The sequence below is a fragment of the Sparus aurata genome, chromosome 9 (genome assembly GCF_900880675.1).
Source record: "Sparus aurata chromosome 9, fSpaAur1.1, whole genome shotgun sequence".
NCBI classification, from domain to species: domain Eukaryota; kingdom Metazoa; phylum Chordata; class Actinopteri; order Spariformes; family Sparidae; genus Sparus; species Sparus aurata.
In genome coordinates this window covers 30,225,124-30,250,948 of record NC_044195.1, presented here as the reverse complement: position 1 = coordinate 30,250,948, position 25,825 = coordinate 30,225,124, and the positions used below count along the sequence as shown (strand labels likewise).

Below are 25,825 nucleotides of genomic sequence, written 5' to 3'. Positions count from 1 at the left end.
TTCAACTGACTCATTTAGTTAATAAAATTTCCATTGGAGTATCACAGTCGATTATCTTAATGACTCTTTTTAATGTTTTTGTTATTATCTTTTTATAACCTGGAGCTGTAGACCCAGTCACTCCTGGGAGCTGACCGATATGACCACTGTCTTCTGCTGCTGGCTGTTTACGAGCTCCATGAGAGCAGTTGGGGTATTCGGAGGTGTACTTGGAAGGCACCTCGGCGCACCCTCAGGAAGAGGAAGCAAATATTAGCTTTCCCCGCACAGATTTTCCCAGCTGTTTCGGGGAATTGGGCCAGGACTTCTTGTCTCAGTCCTGTCCAGAAAGACAGCACGTCGGCGCCCATGTGGCACCGTCTGAGGACAGCTCGAACACTTTGAGTTTATGCAATTCATAGATTTTCTTTGTTTTAATATCTTTCACTTTGGTTGTATATCTTTACAGCAATTTGAGTTAAGAACACGACAGGAGAACAGTTCAGTACGGATCTGATGAACAACTCTTTATCAACTATTTATCAATAAGCCAAAACTACTTAAAGGACAAGGGTTAGGGTTAACCCTCACCCAAAAATGAAAGTTTAATAAATGAATTGGACCTTGTGCTGAGAATCTTGGAAAATTATCCTCAAGTCTTCTTAGAAATACTGAAATGTTGAAACACAGTCCAGAACTGTGGTCACTGGCTTAGCAGCCTTCTTTACTGTATTCTCCTCCACTCCCGACAGGACACTCAGGTCATAAACATGTAATGTGAAACTGATTGTAGCCTGTGGGCTGAGCTCGGTCACCTGATCCAGTCTACAACATTTAAGCACTGAGATGATAGAGTTGCTGTGTCTCAATTCAAGGTCTGCATCCTTCGAAAGACCCGGCCTTTGCTGTCTTCGAAGGCGAGTCCTTCGGAGAGATCTTGTTAGTCACGTCAGCTGTTGCTAAATGGGACGGTCTAGCCTTTGGAGCATTTCCTGGTGGCGTCATCAGATGTTTAACCCACGATTTCAGCCACCCAGGCACGCGAAAGTGACGATCTACGCCACGCGATGTCACCATTTTCTCTCTTACTTTCTTCTTTTTTTGGCGCGCAAAGAATCTTGGGATACATGAGGCCATGAAGGATCGTAGCGATGCATCCTCCAAAAACAGGGAAAAGAAGGCTGAATATGTCGGCTGCATTTGGAGGAGCTTTTCGATTTTTTGTGTGGTGTTATGACGTAATCGGCCTTCAAATGCTCCTCCGAAGGATGCAGACCCTGAATTAAGACACAGAAGTGTCTGTGTGCGGAAGTTTTGAGAATTAATTTGAAGATTTCGTATTGATTACTTTTTACATCCCCACACAGTCTGGCTTCCCTTTACATCTCAGAACTCCTCACCCCTCATTCTGCTCCGAGACCGCTCAGATCAGAGAATCAAACGCTCTTAAAACTTACACCAGTCCCGACTCAGACAGAAGAAAGGGGGATCCTGCTTTTATTGTTTTTTCTCCAAAGCTTCCAACAACTCCCTTTTTATCACGTCTGTTCAAATGTTTTAATGTTCTTTGATATTTATCTTTATCGCTCTTGGAAGTGCTTGTTCTACAAGTATTTTATTTAGTTTGATTTCTCTATGATTTGCCATCTTTGCATCTATATTGTACGGTATTGTATTTCATGAAGCGCCTTGTAACTCTGGTTTTTAAAGACGCTATAGAAACATGAGTTTATTATACATTTTTATACGTCTTTCTGTTATTCAAATACTTTTGTTTAAACATTGAGGTTTCAATTTTTTTACAACTGTTGTAAACTCAGTTTACGACAGATTAAACTACAGAATGCCGTTCCCAGATCTGAACTGAACTAGACAAATTCATCCGGCCCACATACAACATGGAATGATGGCATTTGGGCGACACGGGCCACAGCTCGTTCTATTCTGGTGGGCTTGGATCTTCCCTGGTGCCATCATTACATGTGGTGTGTGGTACGTTTTGCTATGTGGGATTGCTTTTCCTCTCATCTTAACGTTTGTCAAATCAATTTTTATCACATATCTGACAATCTCACATTAGTCCCAGAGGGGTTTTTCCATCTGTACCGCAGATGACACCCATCTTTGTAAAGTGAACAGCCAGACTTTTTGTTCACAGCGACCCCCAACTGTGTATCAAATCTCCATCCTTGGCAGCAATGCAGCCGTTGGTATTTAACGCGCTATTCTACATAAATCCAATGTGGTATTTAACACGGCGTAATGGAATCACTCAAGTTAGGAGAACATGGGGTACAAAGTGGGCTGGCAGACTATAATTTAAGCATATATATGTGTCAGATTGAAGCTCAATTATAGTATGTGTCACCAGCGGAGGCCTGGAGGAGCTGCGAGGGGTTTCAGAACCTCTCCAAAGGCCGCGGCTCAGGTCCAAATGTCCTGAGCGAAGCAGACAGCCGGGGCTGGGTAATAGGCTGCAGATGAAAATTTCTCATCACTCTGAGATGAACTGCTGTGGATTAAAGTGTTGTTGAGGGGTTGAAGAGATGCAACTCGGGGCTCCTCTTCCAGCAGTTCATCAGCTCCCAGCAGACACACACACACACACACAGAGAGAGAGAGAATATGGAGTTTTCTGCTGAGAAGCCAAGTTGATGATGCCACACTCCTTATATGGCAAAACTGATACGGATAATATGATAAGAGGAAGTATTTTTTAAAGAAATCCCCATTGGATTTTCTTTTTTTGAAATTCCCCAGAAAACGTAACCAGTTAAAGGGGAATATTTTATTTTGGCTGAATTGACGCGTCCCTCCTGGAAATAACTGAGAAATTCACTTTCACAGAGCCTGCAGGCTGGTAAAGTGTTATCAAGCGGAAGTACGCACCCACACACACACACACACACACACATACACATAAGCACACACACTCATACACACTCGCACACTTCACTTCAGCCCTACAACTTGATGAAGTTCTCCTCCAGACTTTACATTCAGCGCGGATCAGCCTCCCTGGTCAGCAGCATGGCTTCATCCAACAAGTGGTGGGTTTTGTGCGCCGTCTCGCTCTGCTGCGTCGCCCGCCTCGGGTCTTGTAGAAGAAACAGAGAAGGTAAGACGATTGAAAAGAAAAAAAATTATAAAGTTTTTATGTGAATATAGTTATTTCAGCTGTTTTTCACCGCGTCCACAGCTCGCGAGCTGATGCGCGGGCAGCGCAGAGGAAAGTTTCTGTCCAGAAACTCGTGCGTAAATTTAGGGAGTTTAGTCCGAAGTTCGCACATATTTACACTCCTGGCTTCAGTTTATTGTTGTTTAAACTTTTCACATGATGTGTAACCTTTCACTACGTGTTATCGTTGCTGTCACGTTGCTATAATATTCACATACGATATGTGTTTTTCAAATTAAAAGCATAAACTCGCGTTCAAACGAAATATTAGCGCCTCAGAGTGTCTCCATAAACTGGGTTACTTTTACAAAATAACTTGGCTACTGTATCTTGTAGTTTTGCTCAAGAACACATACAAGTTTATGATACAACTCTGTATACTTATACTGTAATACACGATCCAAACCAGTGCTTTGCACATTTGACGCACTCCGGGGTTTGTGTTGTTGTGCTGGAGTCCATTCTTAAGCTCGTATTGGCGTCAGGTTGGACCAAAGTCCAACCCCGACAGCAGCTCCCAGGGCGGCCACGACCCACACCTGAACCACCTGGCACCTCCTCCTGCCCCGTCATGTCGCAACGGCAGCCTGGCAGGCGCTAATGAGGCTGCTGGGATTGGATGTCAGATAGTCAACAAGCTGAGAGAAGGAGCTGTGATAGTCCTCCTCTACTCCTCCTGCTCCTGGAGGAAAAAACGCTGAGCTGGGCAGGACAGAGAGGTCATGTCAAGTGTGGTAGGGTTAGTTATTGGCTGAAGGCAGTTGGGGAGTTTGGTGATTCACTGTAAGACTTTAGTGTCTGTATAAGTCAGCTTCTCTTATCTCTCAGGGACACACAGACGGGTTTATGCATCATTTCCCTGCCTGGATAGAACATTTACAGTCTGTGAGCAGCACCAAGGCTGGAGACTTTCTTACGGAGAGAAAAATGTTACATTTTGTCATCTTTAGAAATAATGTACAAGGTCGAAGACTATATAGAGCCAACCTACTTCTTATAAATGAGTTTCTAGATGATAGCAAATACATGTAGTTGTCCATTAACATTTTATTAATAGATTAATGTTTAGAAGTAACTTATTTCTGATTGCACAATCATGCTCTGTTACATTTTGGTCAACTCGGCCAGTGCCGGCTTTACTTCCCTGTGAGCCTTTGGGCAAAATCGGGCTCCGGGCCCCTTTGACACCCTCGGCTCTTCCCTCCCTGAGTGCATGGTGTATGTATCCTGTTGTTTTTAAGTACCCATGTGGTACAGTGCACAATGCAGACACAATGTGGCAGCAGTGACGGAGCCTAACAACATACATTTACACAAAGCACTTTACAAAAGTGATATTTTGAGGTACTTTTTAGGGATGGGTTATAAAAAAAGTTAATTCACATAAAAAGCGCCATTCTCGTCTCCCACAATTCAGAATCTGTTCACAAAAGTCGAAAAAAAAAAATCGATTCACACCGCGACATTCAACACATCAAACAAACTGTGGTGAAGAACATATTGGAGCAAAGTGGAGTTATACCAATTATACTGAAGTACATTGAAGTATCATTTATTTAAGGACTGTTTCTCAAGTTCTAATTGTTTGGCTTACTTTTCCTCAAGTAGGACTTTTGGGTACTTTTTACAACACTTGAGAAAACCAGCCCGACTCCTGGAATACTGAATTGACTATAATATTAATCAAAATACCACAAAGTAATAGCCAAGCAGTGAAGCTTGGACACTGCAAGGTTAAAGATATAATAATGACAATTGTGGTGGTTGATGGAGCACTTTTCAAGCAAGAAGCACAGAGTTAGGGAAATACAGGGGTTAGAAGTTCAACACTTCTAAGCTATACAAATCCTCGTATGTGATTAATAATCCTTTAAAATGACACCTACAAGAGTTTGGAGGCCAGCGCAGTGAAAGCAAGATAAGTGTGTTTGTTCTGGTCCGAAGCGCCGCTGCTGTGTTTTGAATGTGGAGTGACGGCACAGCTTCAGGCAAGTGAGCGAAGTATTTTAATAATCAAGGTGAAAATACAAGACGTGATGCATAGTATTCTTCAAAGTGAAAGATTTGATCTAACTTTGAAGATATTCCTCAGCTGATAACACCAGGGCTCTTTCCTTTTTATGTTGCTTCAGGCTCAAGCCAGAGTCAAAAATAACACAAACATTTTTGGGGGGCTGACGTTATGCAAAAGAGTGGCTGTATTTTGGTGGAAATGGACCTCATTATCACATTAGCTAGCTGCTTAGACTTCAGCCATTCCAGACCAAATAAGGTTGTAGCAGGGCGGCCTCAGAGGGCACTGAACTGGCCAAGAATGTATTTTATTGCGTATATATGAAATATACACCAGTTTGGACGGGATCCTGAAATCCCCCAGAATCAGATCAGATTTGAGCGGTTTTCCAGATAGACATACTTTGGACTTGTACCTTGAACCAATAATAAATCTCAGACTAATTGGTGCAACAGTGTGATGTTATTGTGTTGTAAGAGCACAACATCACATGTTTGGTATACTCTGAATATATTTGATTTTAAATGTATTTGAGCTTTATTCATGACGATGTTAAATATTCTTGTACCCTTTCCTTTAGCCAGCACTTAATATTCTTCTCATTCAGTGGCTTTCAGTGGTGGTCTTTCAAGTTGCATTGTGGGTAATCCAGGTGGCAGCTTTGAAATAACACTCCAATAACACTGTTGGACACATTATGGACAGTTTACAAAGAAATGATCACAATCGACACAGCAGAACCAGAGATATCACCTCTTTTTAATACGCACATTCTTCTTTCTTGTCAAGATCTGGCGCCTACATTACCCACAATGCAATTTAGCCACTGAGTGACATCACTTGCAGCAGCTTCCTCTTGAGCCACAAAATGATTTATACTGTTTCTTTGCATTTGCCCCAACAGCTGTTAACCCACTTTAATGTGTAAAACTGTCGGAGTAACCCTTTAATAGGCTCCGGTTTCCCACAAGCCATCAGCTGACATTAATTAATGCCTCCCATTTGCAAGCAACACACGTTTAGCATTTTCACCTTAAAGCGTAAGGACAAATATGCTGAGTGTAAAAAAATATTCCAAAAACCAAAAACGCGCCTCCGGGCAGTATTACAGAAACACATTACCATCCGGCAATTATACTCTGCATCCATCGCAGATATGAATGCGACTCATGGTGAGGTAAACGCAGAGAGGCCTTTTGGGCTACTCACATTACAGTGGGCTTCAACAAGGTTTTTGTCCATAGAGGAGCATTAGTTTTTTACTATTTGCATATCATTTCGGTGCTCCCGAGAGGTAAAACAATGAGGGACACAGCGAGCCCCTTTGAAATTAAACATCAGTATCAATGGCGCACGGTCTTGGTAGCTTCACTAATCGTCTCACGGAGGCGTAAACATTGTGTCTCATTAATTTGTGGAGAAATTTAATTAGATGCTCACTTGCTGTTTGAAGTGGTCCTTTTATTAGGGAGCCCCGGGCCATAGACTGAGAGGAAACTGTGGAGCATGTGCCATCTTAATTAGCGCTTGCAATAAGGAGTAGACTTCAGAAAAGTACTCGCCTAAACTGTCAGTAAAAACCGTTTGAGTCCATTACATGAATACACCTATAACTGGAAAGCATAGACACTTCACCGACTTGCCAATTCGGTGTTGTCTAATGTCTTCTGCACTTACCAGGATGCAGGCCTTTAGTATTTTTAATCAGAAAACCTCTGTTGTGTCTCAACACGAATCTCACCTTGAAGCGGTTTCACTGCAGCAGAAGCAGCAGCTGTTTCTGGGACCAGCACCAGAATTAGAATACAGATTATTCATGAATCAAACGGCAGGTTTTTTTTTTTTGTGAATTATGCAATCCACCATTCTCTTCCCGTTCTCTGTTTGTGCCCGCCTGCACACGTTCACTGTCTATTTGAGTCCAGTCTATTTTCAGTTCTAATTTATAGGTTTGCACATCAGAAGTTGTGTTTGTCATGCCAACTCATTTCACTCTTCTTTGTTTGTTTTTTAATGGCCGACTCATACAGTCTGTGTTGTCCCCAAGTAATCCATCCTAGTGTTTACCTTTAATTAGAGCTGTAGACTTGAAACTACTTCTCTGCTGTGAGGCTGGACTTGCTTGAGACTTGATCGCCTGAGGACTCGACTTGATTTGAGACTTCAAGGCAAAAGTGCTGACAAGACTGGACTTGGTGACCCGTGAATATTGAGAAATGCTCAACTGGTTTTTGTTTTGTCCTTTGGAAAGCTAACTGCCCTTTATGATTGATGATATAATGAGTATGCACACAACAGCTTTGCGACCCAGTACAAACGTTCAGTTTTTGGAGGTTGCACAAAATTAAAACTCTAAATCGAGCTTCGAGAATGGACAACACTCGACAGAACACTGTGGAAAAACAAAATGAAAAAGGCTTTTAAGTAATTAGACTTTGAGCACCAAGTTGTTTCAGCATTAAAGTATGAGTCACCAGCCTGCCTTAAAATCTGAAAGTAGCTAAACCAGTACTGTTTATTTGTTTATTAGATGAGGGTGACTCATAGTGAGTCCACAACTATTGTTTAAGTTTTGTCATATGAAGTTTTGCTCTCAAAGATGTGAGATTTTACCTGAACTTCTCCTCTAAAGGTCCAAGATATGACTGAAGACTTTACTTGTACTTGCTTGCTGTTTGAAGATTTGAGATTTGATGACCTTGAGACCATCTAAAGGTCAAGATACTACTTGGATTTTCTATGAAAGACTTGACTTGAACTTGATGTTCAAAGACTTAAGACATGTCCCGAACCTACCTTGCCCTACGGACCTGAGACATGTCTTGGTTTCTACCTCTAAATTCTTGAAGTTGGACTCGTACTTGCCCTCCAAAGATTTAAGACCTGACTTGAACCGACCCTCACAAGACCTATGTTATGCCTTGGACCTATAAATACTTGAGACTTGATCTGACGTGCTTTGACTTGATCTTGCTCTCTAAAGACTTGAGACTTGACTTGAACTTGCTCTCTAAAGACTTGAGACTTGACTTGAACTTGCCGTCTAAAGATCTGAGATTTGACTTGCACCTGTCCTCCAAAGACTTGAACGTTTGACATCTACCTCGACCTCTTAAGACATGAAATATGATCTGGACTTCACTTTCTTCAAAAAGACTACCCTCTAAATACTCAGGACTTGAGTTGTGCGCTCTATGTAGCTATGCAATGAATAATAGGAAGTAAATCCTTAAAAAACACCTCTGCATGTAATCTCTTGAAAGCTGGGCTGGAGCATGTAGACTTTCCCTCATTATCCCAGCATGTCTATTGCTGTCAGAAGATTTTTGAAGAAGCCTGCTTTCTTCGTTGCAGAATGAAAAGAAATAATAATGATCAGGGGTGGAAATCAATTTTGGGACTCATAGTAACAGCAAGAAATAAGCCATCTTTGTTGTAACTAAGCAATTTTCATGGCCATTTTTAACATTCTTGATCACTTCAGCCACGCGTGTTACCGAGAATCTCAATGTGTGACGTTATTTTTAAAACAGAAAAACAGACTTGATTGAATCCTACTCGTGGATGTGGCCTAGTATTGACATTCCCAGCTTGTTCCCGGCAGCATCAGTGTAGATTACTGTACTTATCAGAGGCAGAGGGCTCAGTTCTGCTCCAAGTGACACCTCCAGCTAGTACGCTGGTTGACTGCTGTAGTTATCATCTGTTTGTCTGTCTTTTCCTCTCTCGATAAAATAACAGTGGGCATATTCCAACGTGGTTGATGTTTAATTTGTATTATGATACAGTCTTTGAACACACAACTAAGTAAGGATGCCCCCCAGCTGAGTGGGAGTCGTGAACTCATGATGACACTTGTATAATATAATTGACTTGGAATAACTTGCAGTTTTGTTTGACTTACACAACCACAGAGTGCGCCTGAAGTTCAGATGCCCTTCCTGAATCATCAGCTGCAGAATATAAAATAAAGGGACACCTTTTCTGTCCAACATGAACCCCGGTTGACTCTGTTTTCTGCGCATGAGTGGACACAATGAAACAAATACAAGAAAACAAAGGCGATGCTCTGTCCCCTGAGTTGGTCAGTGAACTCCAGGCGATTATTCTGAACAATGCACATTTAACAATAGGCTGTTTCACATGCGATTTGTCATATGTAGAACACAGATGTTCAACCAAAAGACTTTGCCCCGGGGAAATTGGTCCTGAGCGCCAAACCTTTGAGTCACTTTTAACCCACTTCCACATAAAAAGGGGCTGACTACATTGCACTAAGGTGGAGATATGTGTCCTGTATGAGAAAATGCCTGTCAACTCGAGGTTGACACCGCAGTGGAGAAGACAAATGTACTCCGTGGAGCATGAGCCACAGGTTAATCTGAGTGTCCCGTGCGCTGTCGCCTGTAGAAATTGGCGAAGGATACTGGCTCGACTCTATATTTAGATGGAATGCGCTATCTCCTCGGTCATTTCTCCACTAACTTGAGAAGATGGTTACAGCGGGGTAGCCTCACACCCGATGACAAGTCTAGAGAAGAATCTTTACCAGACCTGACAACCGAGAAATCTTTCTGCCATCTTGTTTGCTCACCAGCAGGATAAGAAAGCACAGCTCACGGGCAATCAGCTGATACCGATGCAACCCACCAAATGGATAAAAATGAGTTTTACGATGTAATGTTGCTGTTGGAAAATATATGGCGGACTGAAACATTCAGCTTCTCCACCACTAGCTCTCGTTAGTTGTACATTTTAAATGGTAAATGGTAAATGGTTATCAGCGAGTATGTCTTGTATTCCGTATGGAAATGTGGGTGTTTTGTGCCTCGAGGTGCGAGTTAGAGTTTCAAATTATAAATGGCCGGTTTTATGAAGAGGCTGACTCATGCAAATTCTGTGAAGCTGACACCACAATGCAGTGAATAAATGCATAATTCCTGCAATTAACCTTTTTAGGGATGTTTTGTATTCTTCTGTTTGAGAGATATTGGCCCAATCCCATTTCAAAGTGTGAACCCTACCCCTCGTTTTTGAGGAACTCTCCCCGTGTGAAATGGGACAACCCCTCAAGACACTTATATGACCAGACATTTCACGTGTTACTGTGGCAATCCCTGTATTATCACAATGCCATTTATCGTCATTTTTTATGGGGATAGGAAAGCGTGGATGCTTACTGTTTGCTCACAACTTCACATTATTAATCCAGCCATCAAATAAAACAGAACACATGCTAACATTAGCAGCATTTCATGGTATAACATCTACCAAACTGTGCTCTTACCCTTCAAGCACTGATATCAGAGGAGTGGTACCAAGTGCAACTCAACTGATGGACTGCATGGGGGGAATGCAACATTGAAATACGAGACTGTGATGCACAAATCAGCAACATCAATGTTTGTAGCTATGGAGACATCAGCATCTGGTCCCAATTATTTATGCTTGCTATAAATAAGATGGCTGTAATACATTGAAATGGCAGACAGTTATTATTAACCCTCAGCTTGAAGTTTTCCTCCTTATCCCTCTATCCCAACAAGTAACGGGACCCTCTACCCCTAAACATGACCAGAGCTAGGGCTAAGTGATATGGGCGAGGCGTGTATTGGGGTTTGATGACGTATCATTAGATGGTTCTCTTGCAATGTCTTGATTTTTTGCAGAATTGCTCCGTCATTCCCACTTTACATTCTCTAGCAGTCACTTTCTAGGATTTTACTTTCAACTCCGATTCATTTTGGTTTCTGTATAATAGGGTTAAATTGTTTGAGCTCCAATTTTATACTTCAGAAAGGACGCTCACTCTCAGTCTCAGGATACAGTTTGAGAAACGTAATGCTTTAAACTCTTCTTAAACTCTAGATTTCTGCTAACAAAGCCCCGCTGCCCTTCTTCCATCGGTCATGTATTAATAAACTGGAACCACTGCTGTTCTGGCGGTCGGTTAAGAGTTGGCTCGTGTGGCGCTTGCATAATTTGTACACTTTCTGTTGTTGTATATTTTACTTAATTACTGGAGGAGCAGAAATGGACAGAAGTAAGCCTTTTGTTTTCAACGTCCTCTCAGCTCTCAGCTGTCTGCGTGCACAGTGTGTTGTATCTCTAAGAGCAGTGTGTGAACAACAGTGTCTGCAGCTGGGGATACATTATTAGTGTGTCTCTCGGGCTCACAGGAAGCTTTAATCTCTCGAATGTTGACACATTATTGGATAAATATTTTCCATTTTGCACGGGGGGGCAGAATGACACCCGCAAGGATACTAATTAGGGACGTTGTCCTGCTCTTCTCATGTCTTCATGACTCATTTTGTTCCAAAAGATAGTGCTATCTTTTCCGAGACTGGAAAGTTTCAACTGGCAGACGGATAAGGTTATACTGGAGTTTCCTGCATGAGTCGCAAGACAATAATTGTAAGCTTTATTTAAGGCGCAGAGTTTCAGGAAGTGATGTGTCGTAAAGGATACTGAACTTGTGGGAGATAACAATTGTTCTGAGTCCCTTGGAAAGAGCGATGTACATGCCAGAAATGTACATACGGTGTTCAATTGCTCGTGTTATTGGAATATTTTTGAAGTCACGTTGAAACAAAAATCCAGCCCAGTACGTCTACGATAGCAGAAAAAAAAAAAAACTCTCATCATAAGATTTTGTAAAGAGCAATTGGGAGCTTTGCACTCAACGGTAGCAACCAGATTGTCAGTGAAGCGTGCGAAAGATAAAAGATAGAGTTGAACTCGGTCTGAACTTGTTGAGGTAGCACTCAGAGAAAAAACGCGATGAAAGAGTGATCACTTCGCCTTCGCTCTGTGCCAGTTCAGACAAGACGGGAGCGGTCGATGGGCTTCTTTCTTTTCGACTTGTTAATGCCGATTGCCATCGAAAGGGAGATTTCTCAACTTTCACACTCCAGAGCTGCTCAGCGTCAGTGTATCAAGTGAATGTGGGTAAATGAAGGGCTACAATGTAGTGTGGGAAGGTTGACAGGCTGTGTCGAGGTTGTGGGAATGTGTTTGGATCTGCCCTGCAGTGTATCACGTTTAAAAGGCAAACACGGCACGGCATCTGTCTTTGGTTCAGTGCAGGTCCATCATAATGAGAAGACATTGCTCAACTCCTCTCCAGCCCACCGAGGTTTATTTAATTTTTCAGCTGTGATCCCTTCATCCGGGCGATCCTATCAGTCAAACCAGACATTTAAACGGAGCAACGTGACCGAGGTCCAACGAGCAACAAGATAACAAGAGAATGCAAAACATGTAAACAAGCTCTTTCATTAACTTTTGGGGGGAGCCAATCAGAGGCAGAGCTGGGCGGGTCGTGCCTTTTCCATCCTCGGCTTAAAACATGCCTGCTGAACAGACGTTAGCCATAAGCTAGCTATTGGTTTTAGTAGTTTCCATCTTACGTAGAGAGAGTTAGCTCAAGCTCAGCTTAAATAAAAGAAATGATCAGGTGTACCTCTCCGGCTTTTTTTGTGAAATTGGCGACTCTTGAGAGGAATTTGCGTGCATGCTGGAGTAAACTGTGCCCATCTTTTCTGTTGAGATGTCTCCAATAATAACGAGGACACAGTGGTGATGTCAAAGAGGACAGACAATCTGGACAGAAATTTAGATAAAAACACAAACAGTGTGGGAGCTCAGCTGGATTTGCTGAAGTGTATTTGCATGTGTGATAATTTGTAGCTTGGTTGTCCTCCCAGCAGCCGCAGCAGCAGCAGTCGATCCCTCTCAGGAAACCGTGCTTTCAGACTAAACTCCCACTCTCACTAAAGCTCACCGATTGCCGATAGGAGAAACATTCCCTTTTTTTTTTCCTCATTTGTATTGTTTGAATGATAACCTGCGTTGCAGAAAAGGACCGCTGCATCGATCCTCTCCTCTAATCAAGAGTGCATCTACAGTACAATCAGTCGAGGATGACATTTGCACAGGCGGGGAACGAGCCACTTGCTCTCGCGGTCTGGCCGTCTCATTGATTCAGCTGTGCAATCGCATCCGCGTCAGAGGTGAGGAGGCTGAGGCACAAACATCCACGGCGGCAGCCTGCAGAGTCCTCGAGGGTTCCCATTTAATGTCTGACAAATGATGGCTTCATTGTATGGGGCATATTGAAGATGCATTTAGAAAAACAGACTGCTTTAACTGTCATTACTTTCATGCAGTGGAAGCCATCAGTGGTGAGTCAATAACCCGCTGCGTGGCCCCATCCTGTGGGAGTTATTGACCCGCTAAAGTGTTGTCTTTTTCTGATTTCTGTCAGCAAATAATGTTGCCCTGCGGCAAACAAGACACTCTCCCCGCGCCGCTCGCACACATCACAGCACTGCGATGGTGTTGATAGTGAACAGGCTTATATTTAATTCATATATAATTCATGACCTTGCAGCGAGATAACACGATATCTCAGTATTGCAGAGGCTGCGATATGAGTGTTTTTTAAATTCATGTTTTAAATGACTGCTGATGCTTCACTCGCAGGTCAGCAACACTTCACGCCGCATCTTCCTGCAGGCTGCGTCGTGCCTGTTGTGGAGTTTGCTCAAGCTGTTATCAGTGGCAGAAGGTCGACTGTGTTCGAGTGTGAGGAGCTGAGATTCTTATCTTTACATAAACTTTAGCTTTTGATGCTTGTATGTGAGTATTGAATCCCAACGGATTGAACAGAGCCAATACTAAGACAACACATGACACTGTCAGTTTAATTTGTCTGAACAGCTCGAATACCAAATCATTAATCTAGTGCCGCATTGAATGAATGATAGTAGTCACGGATTATCCATCTCTGTAGGCACTGTGCTGTTTGAGCAGTCAATACTTAGCTTTTACCTTCACATTAAGGCTCCTATAGTTTAAACTAAGCTGCTACAAACATTCATCTTCCCTTACTGAACAAGCATATAATGACATATAATATTAATAAAATAGAATCTAACAAATTAAAACATATGAAGAAGTACATGTATTTGCCTCTACATTCCAATATGTTGCAATTCTGCTTCTGGAATATATTATCAAATGAAATCAATGTACATTATTATATAAATAAACATTATATATAAACCAAATTATATATTTTTGAAAAACAAATGGTAATTTGTGTTTAGCAGGATAAGGAAATAATTGAAATAATTGGTGTGTTTGCCAATATATAGAGAATATACAACAATATATATATATATATATATATATATATATTTTTTATATAATATATTATTCATTTGTTTGACAGTGCACAGCCTCTTAGCTGCGCCAGAGTTAGCCATGCGCCAGTTAACATCTGTAGGCAAAGTGTCTGTTAAGAAAATAAACATAACTGTATAAAAAAAAGAGACAATATTTGATCACAACAACAGCGATAAGATTTCAAAACATTATGACACAACAGCAGTAACAACCAGAGTTTACGCGGGTGGTTGTGTTAGGCTAATTTGTGTTTAGCAGGATAGGGAAAATGGCAATAACTGGTATTTTTGCCAATATATAGAGAAGATAACTTTATATTCTTTATTATATTGAATAATTACATATTTTTTCATATTAAATATATTATTTATTTGTTTATCTGACAGTGCACAGCCTCTTAGCTGCGCCAGAGTTAGCCATGCGCTAATTTACATTTGTAGGCAAAGTCTCTGTTAAGAAAATAAAATAACTGTATAAAAAAAAAAGAGACAATATTTGATCAACAACAACAACGAAACATTATGACACAACAGCAGTAACAACCAGAGTTTACGCGGGTGGTTGTGTTAATGCGTGACGGGACATAATTGGGTTGATTTTAGTTACGACTTCTTTAAGTTGCCATCACTGAAGCTGAAGCTCTCTTTCTTTTATATAACTTGGTACTAATGTCCAAAAATGGGTCGCTGTAACAGAGAGGGAATATTTGAGTGTGTGTCTTTATGGGCTCATGCACTTCTTTATCGTGTGTGTCATTTGTTAATGTTGTATATTAACTTACATGGCTTATTATAATTAGAGCTCATCAACAGCTACACGAGGCCCTATAGAAGTTCTTTTTCCCCCAAGGGAGCGATGCACAATGTTGCAATCTAAATGATAAAGCGTAATTTCACTTTGTGTGCACTGCGGTAACAACGGTGCCTGCAAAGTCAGTCGTCTTCATGCAGGCGTTATCTGTCTAACACGCTCTTATACTGTAAAATAAAACCAATACATTAAAATACACGGGAGACGTGACTGTAGCTGCCACACAGCAGATCACTGTGTTTAAACTGAGCTCTCTGTGCTGCCTGGTTTGTCTTGGATAAGAAACCTCTGCGTGTTCCCTCCGCTGCATCTGATCCCTGATGTGTGGGAGAGAATAAGTGGGCACGACCCTCCCGGTGGCTCCTGGTAAGACGACGGCACCGGGCTGCACAGAGGTGAGCCACCTGCCTGGCCTTACGCTCAGCTGGACCCCCATTACGCAGAGAAAACAGAAACCAGACGCCCGTTCACGCTTCCCCTCCACATCACGGTGTAACTACATGTGATGGAGCTCTTCTTCGCATCTCTGGTTGAGATCATCTGAACTTGTTTATCTTCAATTAACAAGCAGCTTAGTGTGAATTAAGCCCTTACATGTTCAAAGATCTGAGACGAGCGAATGATTCGGTACGTGAGCTGGGAGAAGAAGAAACCAGAGCAGCGCCCGGGACACAATTAAAGCAGGTATCGCCGGGAAGCCTCATAAACCCCGTGAGAAAACTCAAGTAAAACATTTCAGAGACTGTCAAAGATTTTTTTTACTTGCCTGTGTGTTTAAAGTAGATGTTAAAAAATTCTCCTACTGTGGGTCGAAGCTGGCCCGGTACTGAATCCCACTGTGGCTTTTTTTCCTCTCCACTGTTTCTTCCTCGCAGCTCTCTTTTGTGTCATTTGAAATAATTCTGTGGGCTTTTGTGGGAGCAGCATTATGATAATGATTATACTATACTGGCTCACAAATAGGCAGCCGCGCGACAAACTGTTACTTTCCCCATCGTGTGAGAATGAAATGATGTAGTTAACACTTTATAGAATGTAGATTTCTTAATTAAAAATCGCGGTCGCTCCGAGCCCGTGTTTCGCTTCAGGCAGCGGCGGCAACTTTAATCTAATCAAATTCTAGAATGCTGTTGCTCTTTGTATTGAAAGCCTTTCATTTTATTCATCTTTGAACATTTTCTATTACTGTTTTCATTTGGTTGTTATAGCGCGTGATGTGCTGAATAATTCACTGAGTGTTTTGTAAGTTGGGACCCTCCCAATTTGGCAGATGGTGCCGTGGCACTTTCTACCCTACAGGCTTGTGCAACTTATGGCAAACTTATGCTCGCATCATTGTTCGCCATATGCTCCTTCTGGACGGAGAAGTCGCCACCGGGCCCCGGACACCATTTTGCTCCCACAGATGCAATGCTTGATTTCTCGCACAAGGCGTGAGCGCCGTGAGGATTTGTGTCACCGAGCTGCAGCTCAGCTAATCATACACGCCGCTGTCAGAGTACATCCCAGGCACTGCACTTTGTCCAATTGATTGGCTGAGAAGCGACCGAGACAAACTTTAATTGGCATTGAGTGGGATTGTTCGGTTCGTCGGCGCCCAGACTTTGCAAATGTCAGCGCGCGGATTTGGCAGGATCGCTGAAGCGAGAGGGATTTTGGGTTCTCACTATTGTTTTGTTATCCGGTACACGTGGGAAACAGGTAGGGGCTCAACTTAGATACTGCAAGGAATAGATAATGCCGCCGAAGAAGATTTACACCACTGAGCTGACATCGGAGAAAAAGTCAGTTGATAAAAACAGCTATTCAACTTTGCAGCTGTTAGACATTGGGAAGGGAGTCAGAGCCGTGAAAAGGAAGACTGAAAGTTTTTTTTTTTTTTTTTGTTTATCTGTCCAGTCTTCTGTTTGAAAGAGCAGGATAAAAAAAAAAAAGAAAAAACTTTAGAAGTTGCTGTTGGAAACTGAGATGAATGTTAAAGCTGCCTCGGCGCGGACAAATAGGTCGACAAACGCTATCGAGTTGTGCCGCGACAATTAACTCGCTCATTGCATCCCTCCTCCTCCTCCCTCGCCACCTGCCACACCAACATGCAGGCGCTGATTAAAAATGCATGGGTCTCACAAGCCTTTGGATAATTAAGGAGGTTTCCCTGCAGTGCTTCTCGTTAGAGCGCAGGAGAAAACAGACACAACGCATACAGTAATGGCTCCGGTGAAAGGTATTATGCGATACTTCTTCTGGACTGAGTCATGAGGGCACAGCTTTTTTCCACTTCTCTGGCAACAATCAACCCACCAATCTTGCCTGCGTTCGTCACGCTCCGTGCGCTGAGCTGTGCAGGACCGGGCCTGTAGGTTCACCAGGCAGTCAGTCTTCGGGGTAGCCCCCGGTCTGTTCCCTCGACCACACAACGTGAGCTCTCAAAGCTCTAATTGTTCGCAGAAACGGCAACAGATCTCTCCCGGAGGCGCGAGCGTGTCCGTGTTACCCGGGGAATCCTTTGATCCGCGGGAGATGGTGCTTCAGAAGGTGCTCGAGGCCCACTTTGATCTCCCAACACGAGGCGCCACAGGAAGCGTTCTGCCTGTTTGCGAGATCGCTGCAGGAATGAGGTCATCTCTCTGCAGCGGCTAAAAGGCCGAGGTCTATTACCTTAATGAGCTGAATTTGAAATGATCCGCAGGTTCATTGTCTCTCTGGTTTCCCTCTTTTCTCAGGTTCACTATTATCGAGCTGAGCCCTTATTTTGCTGCTAGAAGCCTGGGAGTCATGCACATTAAGTAGCAATCTCCACACTTGATTTAAGTGTTGTGAAAGGAGCTCTGCTCTACTTGAATCCTATCCGGCCTGACGGAGCCTCTTATCGAGAATCTTAAGTGAAACCAAAGTTCTGCGCGATAAAGAAATAAATAAACGAAAGTGAACCAGCACACTCACCAGTTTGATTCCACTCAATATTCCGTGGCTTCATAGACGCGATCATCGTTCATGAAGCTTTGTCTATAAAGATTTAGAAATTCTGTATTAAAATGTCCCAAAACTCCTTTGTTGCACGTCTTGTTGATTTGTGCACTTGTGCGAGAAATACTGAAATTCCCTCGAGCTGCTTCAGCGAAAGGGAAGTCGGCGATGGAGACAGAATTGTAGGTCAACACTTTAAAACGTTTGCTCATGTGTGAAGATCTGTGCCTGAGTCACGTCAGCTAGATTTACATCAGCAGTGGTGGTTGTTTAATGGTGTATTAACCACCAGCAAAGCGAGCCTGACCGCAGCATCATATGTGTTAATTCGCCTCACTCATGCAGTGGTTCTCCGTCGCAAACAGACAGATTACTGTACTGCATTAGCCGCGAGCTAACGTTAGTCAGCAGTGGCTATGCATTCATCTCGTTCTCAGTCTTATTTCCCCCGCTCCTCTCTCTAATGTCTATATTAGATCAAGTATATTTCCTGGTTTCCTCCTCAGATCACCGCTTCAGTCAGGTTGATAAACCGGACTGAAGATAAAAACGATCACTGAGCTCCTCCTCCTGTCAGTAAACGGCTCCAGATCAGAGCGGATTCATGTGACTGTTTATTTCTTAAAGCCTGGAATGGACATTTTTTGTTGTAGTGCAGTTTGACACTTTGACACCTTGACAACTTTGTGTAACCTTTGTATTGCCTGTATGGGCTCAAGCTGACCCTTGTGCAATCTTGTGTACGGCCTGTACGACAGAGCAGGTTCCAACTAGTTCTGCCTCACCTTATTTTGAAAGGCGAACCGTCAGCTACAGGCTCGAGCGTTCAGCCTGTAAAGGAAGCGCTGCCGCATCTCATCTTTGCCACAAACTCTGCAGACTGATTGCACTCTGTCAGCGGCTCCTCCCCACAAAACACTCTGCAAATGTCTCGTTGTGTGTTTTGTTTTGAAAGAGAGCCCCTTATGTTTAACTAAGAGTAACAGAGACCGGTTTATCAGCATGGCATCACATGCATCTAATGTCCAGGTGGTATTTTGTATGAGGGGAACATAACACTGGTGATGGTTTCTTAACCGTGTGGCCAAAGACATGTGGATGTCCGACAAGCAGAAGGAGTTTTGGCAAAAAAACACCTTCCAATAAATTACTGGAGAACAACTTTGCACATTGTCTGGTTCTGGTTGTATGTTCTGGTTGACAGTCACCTGACAATCTGTAATCTGAGTGTGAGCTGCAGCCTGAGCGTTGCACCCCGCATGCACACCACTGCATGAAACAACAGGAGAAGGCTGTGTCCTTCTTTTGGATCCACTTCCACTCAAAAACTCTTTTTCAGCAGTTTTAAAAAAGTTCTAGCAGAACATGTCCACTAGGATATCTATGATCCGTCATCACTGCTTCTCTTCTCGGGAGCAGGAGGTTGTCAGGAGTTGTCATTTGCGCTCGGATACATGTGTGGACTGTGTCTCCGACCCTGATGTGACTTTTGATACAGATATATTCATATACAGGACTAAAAAAGATAGAAGTTAAAAAAAAGGAATAGCAGTATTAAGAATAAAAAGAGACCAAATAGTCAAGGACCAAAAGAATGTGGTCATATAATCCAGATTTATTATTTTCTAAATATAGGCCAAAATGCAGCAAATCAATAAAAAAAAAAAAAAAACAAGGAAAAAAATATTAATACAGTTTTTAATGACTTCAATTGTGAAAAGCTATATAAGCTTAAATAAAAATGAAGAGTAATTCTTGTTTATTTAATTCAAGAGCCAGAGTTATAAATATTTATAACTTTTGAACATAGTCAACTGTTTTAAAAAGCCGCAAATGAAAGTTTGAACGAGCAACTGTTGTTTTCGGGAGCTTTAATGACTGTCGCCAGCATTTTTCCTCAGCTGCAGCTAATTCACTCTGTTGCAAAACGACAATAAAAGGAAAGATTGGCACTCCCCTGGTTGATATTCCCTCTGCGTGCCGGTGTCTGTATTATTTACGCCTGGCCGAAGATGGTTTGGTTGAGACGTGTATCATTGGAGCAGTGGGCCGTGTCTCATATCCATAAAAGGCAGAGCGGGTGTTTATTTTTTAATAGCACATAACAGTCAAATGATCTGCTCGCGTCACCTTGAGACGCAGAGCGAGCAGGTAGCGCAGACATCAGCGGGTGGATGTGTGGCGTCAACTTTTTTTTTTTTTTTTCCCAAGGCTCCGGAAATGGGACCGAGCAACGGCTGCATGCGCTCCGTCACATACTCAACGCAATCTCCTGTCACACTATCGGAAAATAGTCTTTCTGGGAGCGGGGAAATATTTTCTCTGACAGTTAAACACTTCTCAGACTAACTTTGTGGGCTCGCCATCTTCTGACATGACATACAGAGACACTACGTGACCCGGGCATTTGACAGGTGACTGTGTCCAGCAGATATCTGCGGTTAATAGCCTCAGTTGGGAGACACTTTGCACTTGTTAGTAGGTCACATTTTAAGAATAACAGTTGAAAATGATGTGACTCCAGCTCCGTAAATGTGGAAATGTTCTGGTTTCTACTCCTCTGTGACAGTAAACTTGATATCTTGGGGTAATGGACCAAAAAAAAAGAGGATGTAGGATGGCAAATTGGGATTTAGCAAACATCCATCCACATTCTTTACCATTTTTAGGCATTATATAGACATTACAACTATTAAAACCCATGATGCATCACTCTTTCAAAGTAAAAGCTTCACTCTGTAGCTCTGAGTACTTTCTCCATTAACAGAAACATAAACTACTGCTTTGAAAAGATACATTTCTAGTCCATGAGATTAATACTTTCCACGAAACGACAAAACAAATTTAAAAAAAGCAGTTGTTTTTCTAAGAGAAGGTAGAGCCGCAATCCATTCAGAGCTTCAAAACCAAAAGACGCCCTTGAGACAAATACATATAATGAGGGCAGCCGCTTTTGTTTTTGAGTCCAGCTGTAAAAAACCTTGGGACGGGCCGTGACTCACCCTCAGCTCTTTGTCCACTCGCCTCAGGGCTCGGCTCTGATAAACACTGACAGCAGCTCCCACACTGCAGGCCGATCGACTCTGATACCACACCGTGCACCCTGTTGGTTTCCTCACTAAGGCGTACCGCTGTGACCGAGTGTTGCAATCCAGCGTACCTTTATTTACTGATGTTTGTACTCAACCAGCCTCATGAACCATTTAACGAAGTGAGTCACTGAAGAGATGATTGTTCCAACAGTGCTGACTAACTTTACTATTTATACACAGGAGAGTTCAGCTCAGAGTCAGTTCCAGGTGATGCTCCCCTCGGTTGTTCTCCTCTTTCAGTGACATCAACAAATGTCACTTCTAGTTTCTGTTCATCGCTGTGATGATGTCATTGATCGCAGAGATTTGCCCTCGGATGCTTTACTGATGAATGAAGCGGATTTAAAGTCTCCTGAAGTTTTTCGTGCACCAATTTGCACACATGCTTTATTCCCAAAGGGTTCATCCAGTTAATAAAACGAAAATATATTTTTGTTTCGCTTATTATATCATAACTTGTCGCACAATCAATGCTTCCTCATATTTAAACGACTGACCAGTTAAATTGCCAGTGACTCCCAAGATGACATGACCGTTACAAACCATCGACAGGCCTCACAGTTTGTTAAGTTTTAGGCACTAAAACTACTTAGTTAGGTTTATAAAAACATCATGATTTGGGTTAAAATAGCTACTTTACTTATGTAACTCTGGTTGAAAACATACCTACGTTAAGCACATAACCTCATTTCGCTTAAAATGACTCACAGCTGTCCGTCGGTCCATCCAACCTGTACTTTTTGCTTTTTATATTGCTTTTTCCTGACTTCCTCCTTTGTGGCTGTAATAATAATAACTGCCACCAGAGGTCACCACCTATCAAGAAACGTGAATATTGGTCATAATAAGCTGCTTTCACAGTTGACCTGTAATTTTTCTGATGAGGACGGGCCAAATTCTTGTTGCCAATCAAAATAAAAAATTGGCTTAACGACCTGTTTACAATCCCTCTGTACTCTGGACAGTGTTTGCCATAATTCTTGTGCATATCGTGATGTTAAAAACCACAAATTCACACAACAGCACAGCCTCTGCTGCTGTGGAACGTTCTCTGTTGTCTGATTTCGTCTGAGGCCTGTTTGCCTTCCCTCTGTGCTCTGTGCTGTGTTCTGCCTTCTTTTGGTTCAGCATTGGCACTTTGACAACTTACAGAGAAACACCAGGACTCCTTATTAACGGTGTATAGATTAGCGCCCAATCACACACAATAAACACCTCAGCGCTGTCTGTGCTGCAACCGTGAATGACTGAATTGTATCTGTATTGGTATTCTTGTTTTCCTCGCACTCCATTTCTGTTGTCTTTATTGTCTTTGCGTCGGTACAAAGGTCTCCGAACTTGGTTACTTTTTAAAAAAATCCTTATTCAGCAAATGATTTCCTGCATACGCTTGACGTTTTCCACTTTTTTTTTCTTTCCAAGTTTCCTTTCTCGAATTGCACAGCATGGGAAATGTTGAGGAAGATACCCGTAAGAAAGCTTAGAAACTATTTCCTCTCATGGAGTGTGGAGTGGTATAGTTAGTGCTGCAGTTGAGGAAAGAAACCACTGGGAGCTGTCAGAACTTTGGCATCGCTCTGCTCTTTCCCTCTGATGCTGTCGACGTCTGTCTCACTTTCTCAGGCTGTTTTATTAGTTGATCATATTTTACTGTCATCCTAATAACAGCCTGTGCTCTTTGGTGTTGCCGCTGAGTCATCAATAATAGACAAGTGTTATGTTTTTTTGCTCCATGGCTGCTGTAAAGTTTGAGCTTGAGTCCCCCTTTGCAGAAAAAAAAAGACCCAGAAATGGAGGAATGGGATAATCCTCCGGTATACTAAACAAGCCGGGACTGGGCCTCAAACAGACTCAACCTGCCCATATCAGGAATTACAGAGGTGCTTGGCAGCGTGCACATGTTGAGCAACTCAGATCTTTATCCAAATGTGTGAGTGTGTGTGCAGATCTTGGCCGAGCTGAGCCTGTCAGCAGCGCTCAGGAGACCGGCTGCCAATGGAAATTTGACGCATCTAAAATCTGTTTTCCTATTCAGCACGGCCCGTATTTCAAGGAGCTGGCTGATTTGTTGGTTGGCGTCCAAGGGTTTTGCTGATGCATTGTGTGAGTTGGACTATATTTATGTACTTTCTGTTCAACAATATGGAGGACTGCTGATAACAGATCTGCAGCTTTGGGAGGACTGAACAGAAAGAGCCGTTGCAAGCGGCGTGCAAAAACCAAGTTCACCTGAAACATTCATTTCTTCTTGTTTTTTTATTAATTTAAAATACTTCCTATCGCACAAGCGGTTCCTAAAGTCATCAGCGAAAACAAATACTAGCCTGCAAGACTGCGACTGGTTCAGCATTCGAACGGAAAGCAATGCTGTACATTTTCCTATGTATTAATTTCCAAACACTATGTAGCCCTTCTTCAGCTATCTATGCATGAAACTGCATCAGACGACTGGAACTGGAAGTAGAGTAGCTACGTGCGTTATAAAGCCGTCATGATAATAGGGACGGGTATAGACTGCTGCAGGGATGAGTCTTAAATCTATCACAAAACAATAGTTTATTGCACCTCAAAGTCAGTTATGGGTTTGTTAGATGTCTGAAATATGGTCTGTAGTTTACACGATCTTAAGAGATTTTCACGTCTTGTCTACAGCATAAAATACATCCCATAAATTATAATGTTTGTCTTAAAAAAAGGCGATTATCAAGACTCACAGGTGGCTTTATGAGACCAGAAACTTCATCACCGAACACGGAGGCTCATCTACTCACCGGTCCGTCTTTACACTCTAGTTGCAAGCTATTAAAACTCAAACTTTATGACTCACAGACTGAACAATTTTTAGTAAAATGTGCCCAGTATAGTGTCATAGGAAGCTCAGTGTTGGTGATGGTGAAGCCTTAACGTTTTTATTTCTGCGAATCGCCAGAAATTGGTATTCATCTGCGAACATTATCTTGCTAATATGAAAAAAAAGGTGTTTTATGTTTTTGCAGTCATCCAAATTCCCATTTGCTTTACTGTGAGGTAACCGGGGCGATGCTAACCTCTGGGTTAACCGACCAAAATATGTCACCCCTGCTGCACTATATTGTCAGGATTTTAATGACTTGGGTGTCAATAAGAGTGGAGTTGACACAGGTTAAGTTCCAACTCAGCTTTGAGATTGTAAGAATAAAAATCTGTGACTTTATGCTGTGCTGTGGTTTGTGCAATGGCTCTATTTGACGGTGCACTTCAATGGGAATACACTTTTACCCTAAGTGCATTCTGCACTCATTTTAAAAGTTTGCTTTTAAACATTGACTAAGCATGCATGCGTCTGTATATTCTTTGAGGACCACTTCTGTTTTACTAACTTCGGTTGTTTCTCTGTTGGACTGCCTCATAATATCTCTGTCTAGACACTGGACACGAGTGATTGAAGAACACACTGCTTATTGTACTTTGGTCTGTCTCAGACGAGACAGAAATCAATAGGAAGGATGTTTTCTCCCCTCTCTTTGGATGGCCAAAGTCTGGCTTATTGAGCACTCTTATTTTTTTTTTAAATCTACAAAACACCAGTCTGCACCGTTTCTGTCTGTTTTCTCCAAAAAGGAATTCTTCTGTTGTAACCATGGCAGCCTGAGGCATCCACTGAGGGCAAACAGTCTCGACTTGTCATTACGTCTCTGTAAAGTTTGTTCAGTGAGGTTCAGCAGTGACGTTGTGTTTGAATAGCCAAAATGTGGTTGGATAGACAGATTCCGTGTTGCTGTGTGATTTTTCCTCTCCCTGCTAGACGATCCAATCTTGTGCTGCTTATCAGACACGACGAGAAGAACGTAAATAAAAAATACCACACGTCTCTGCGGGGAAGCCTCGCTGCCATCACCCCACCTCCCACGTGTCGTAGCAGCACCGCAGGTCGGGCGGAAGGAAAGGAGATTTGGAGTGTTTGATTGGTTTCCCCGATCCCCGGTAATAAGTTAGAATTGGACGCGTGAAGACGGGAGGCAGGCTGTAGTGCTGAGCGGTTGCCCTCATTACCTCGCCTGGCACGGGGACTGTTTGTTGACTGCTGTGCTGATAGGACGGGGCGGTGTGGATCCCATTAGAGGATGTGCTGTGATAGAACTTTGTACCTTACTGGAAAGAGAGTTTAGTGTTTGTTTTCCAAGCTTTCCCGTCCCACCAGAAAAAGAAGTAGAATTGGATGATCAAACCACAGATGAGGTAAATGATTGAATAGAATCAACAACATGTTTTGGCATCCAAAAAAAAACAGACTTTAGAGCAACTCCAGCAGCTCTGTGAGGCTGTGCTCAACCAAACCGCCAGGATAAATGTTGGCGACGTGCATGTCTGCACACCTCAGCTACGTTGTTGTATCTTTACGTCTCTTTCTGAATTGCAGTGCTATGTTTTGACAAATCTGTGCTCGTGGAAATGTTAGTTTTCGCCACAAAAAACACTTGCTCTTTATACAACTTTTTCCTGACTTCCTCCTTTGTGGCTGTAATAATAATAACTGCCACCAGAGGTCACCGCCTATCAAGAAACGTGAATATGGGTCATAATAAGCTGCTTTCACGGTTGACCTGTCGTTTTTCT

The 25,825-nt window shown here is 42.5% G+C and overlaps 1 protein-coding gene across 2 annotated transcripts in view; it reads left to right on the top strand.

Moving 5' to 3' along the window:
* Positions 1-2,915: 2,915 nt before the first annotated feature.
* Positions 2,916-25,825, top strand: part of tfpia (tissue factor pathway inhibitor a) — a 45,172-nt gene continuing 22,262 nt past the window's right edge. For both annotated transcript variants that reach the window (XM_030427936.1, XM_030427935.1), the window contains exon 1: positions 2,916-3,097. In XM_030427936.1, coding sequence (XP_030283796.1) covers positions 2,953-3,097 — 145 coding nt within the window. In that variant the 5' untranslated portion in view covers positions 2,916-2,952. The remainder of the gene's footprint in view (positions 3,098-25,825) is intronic.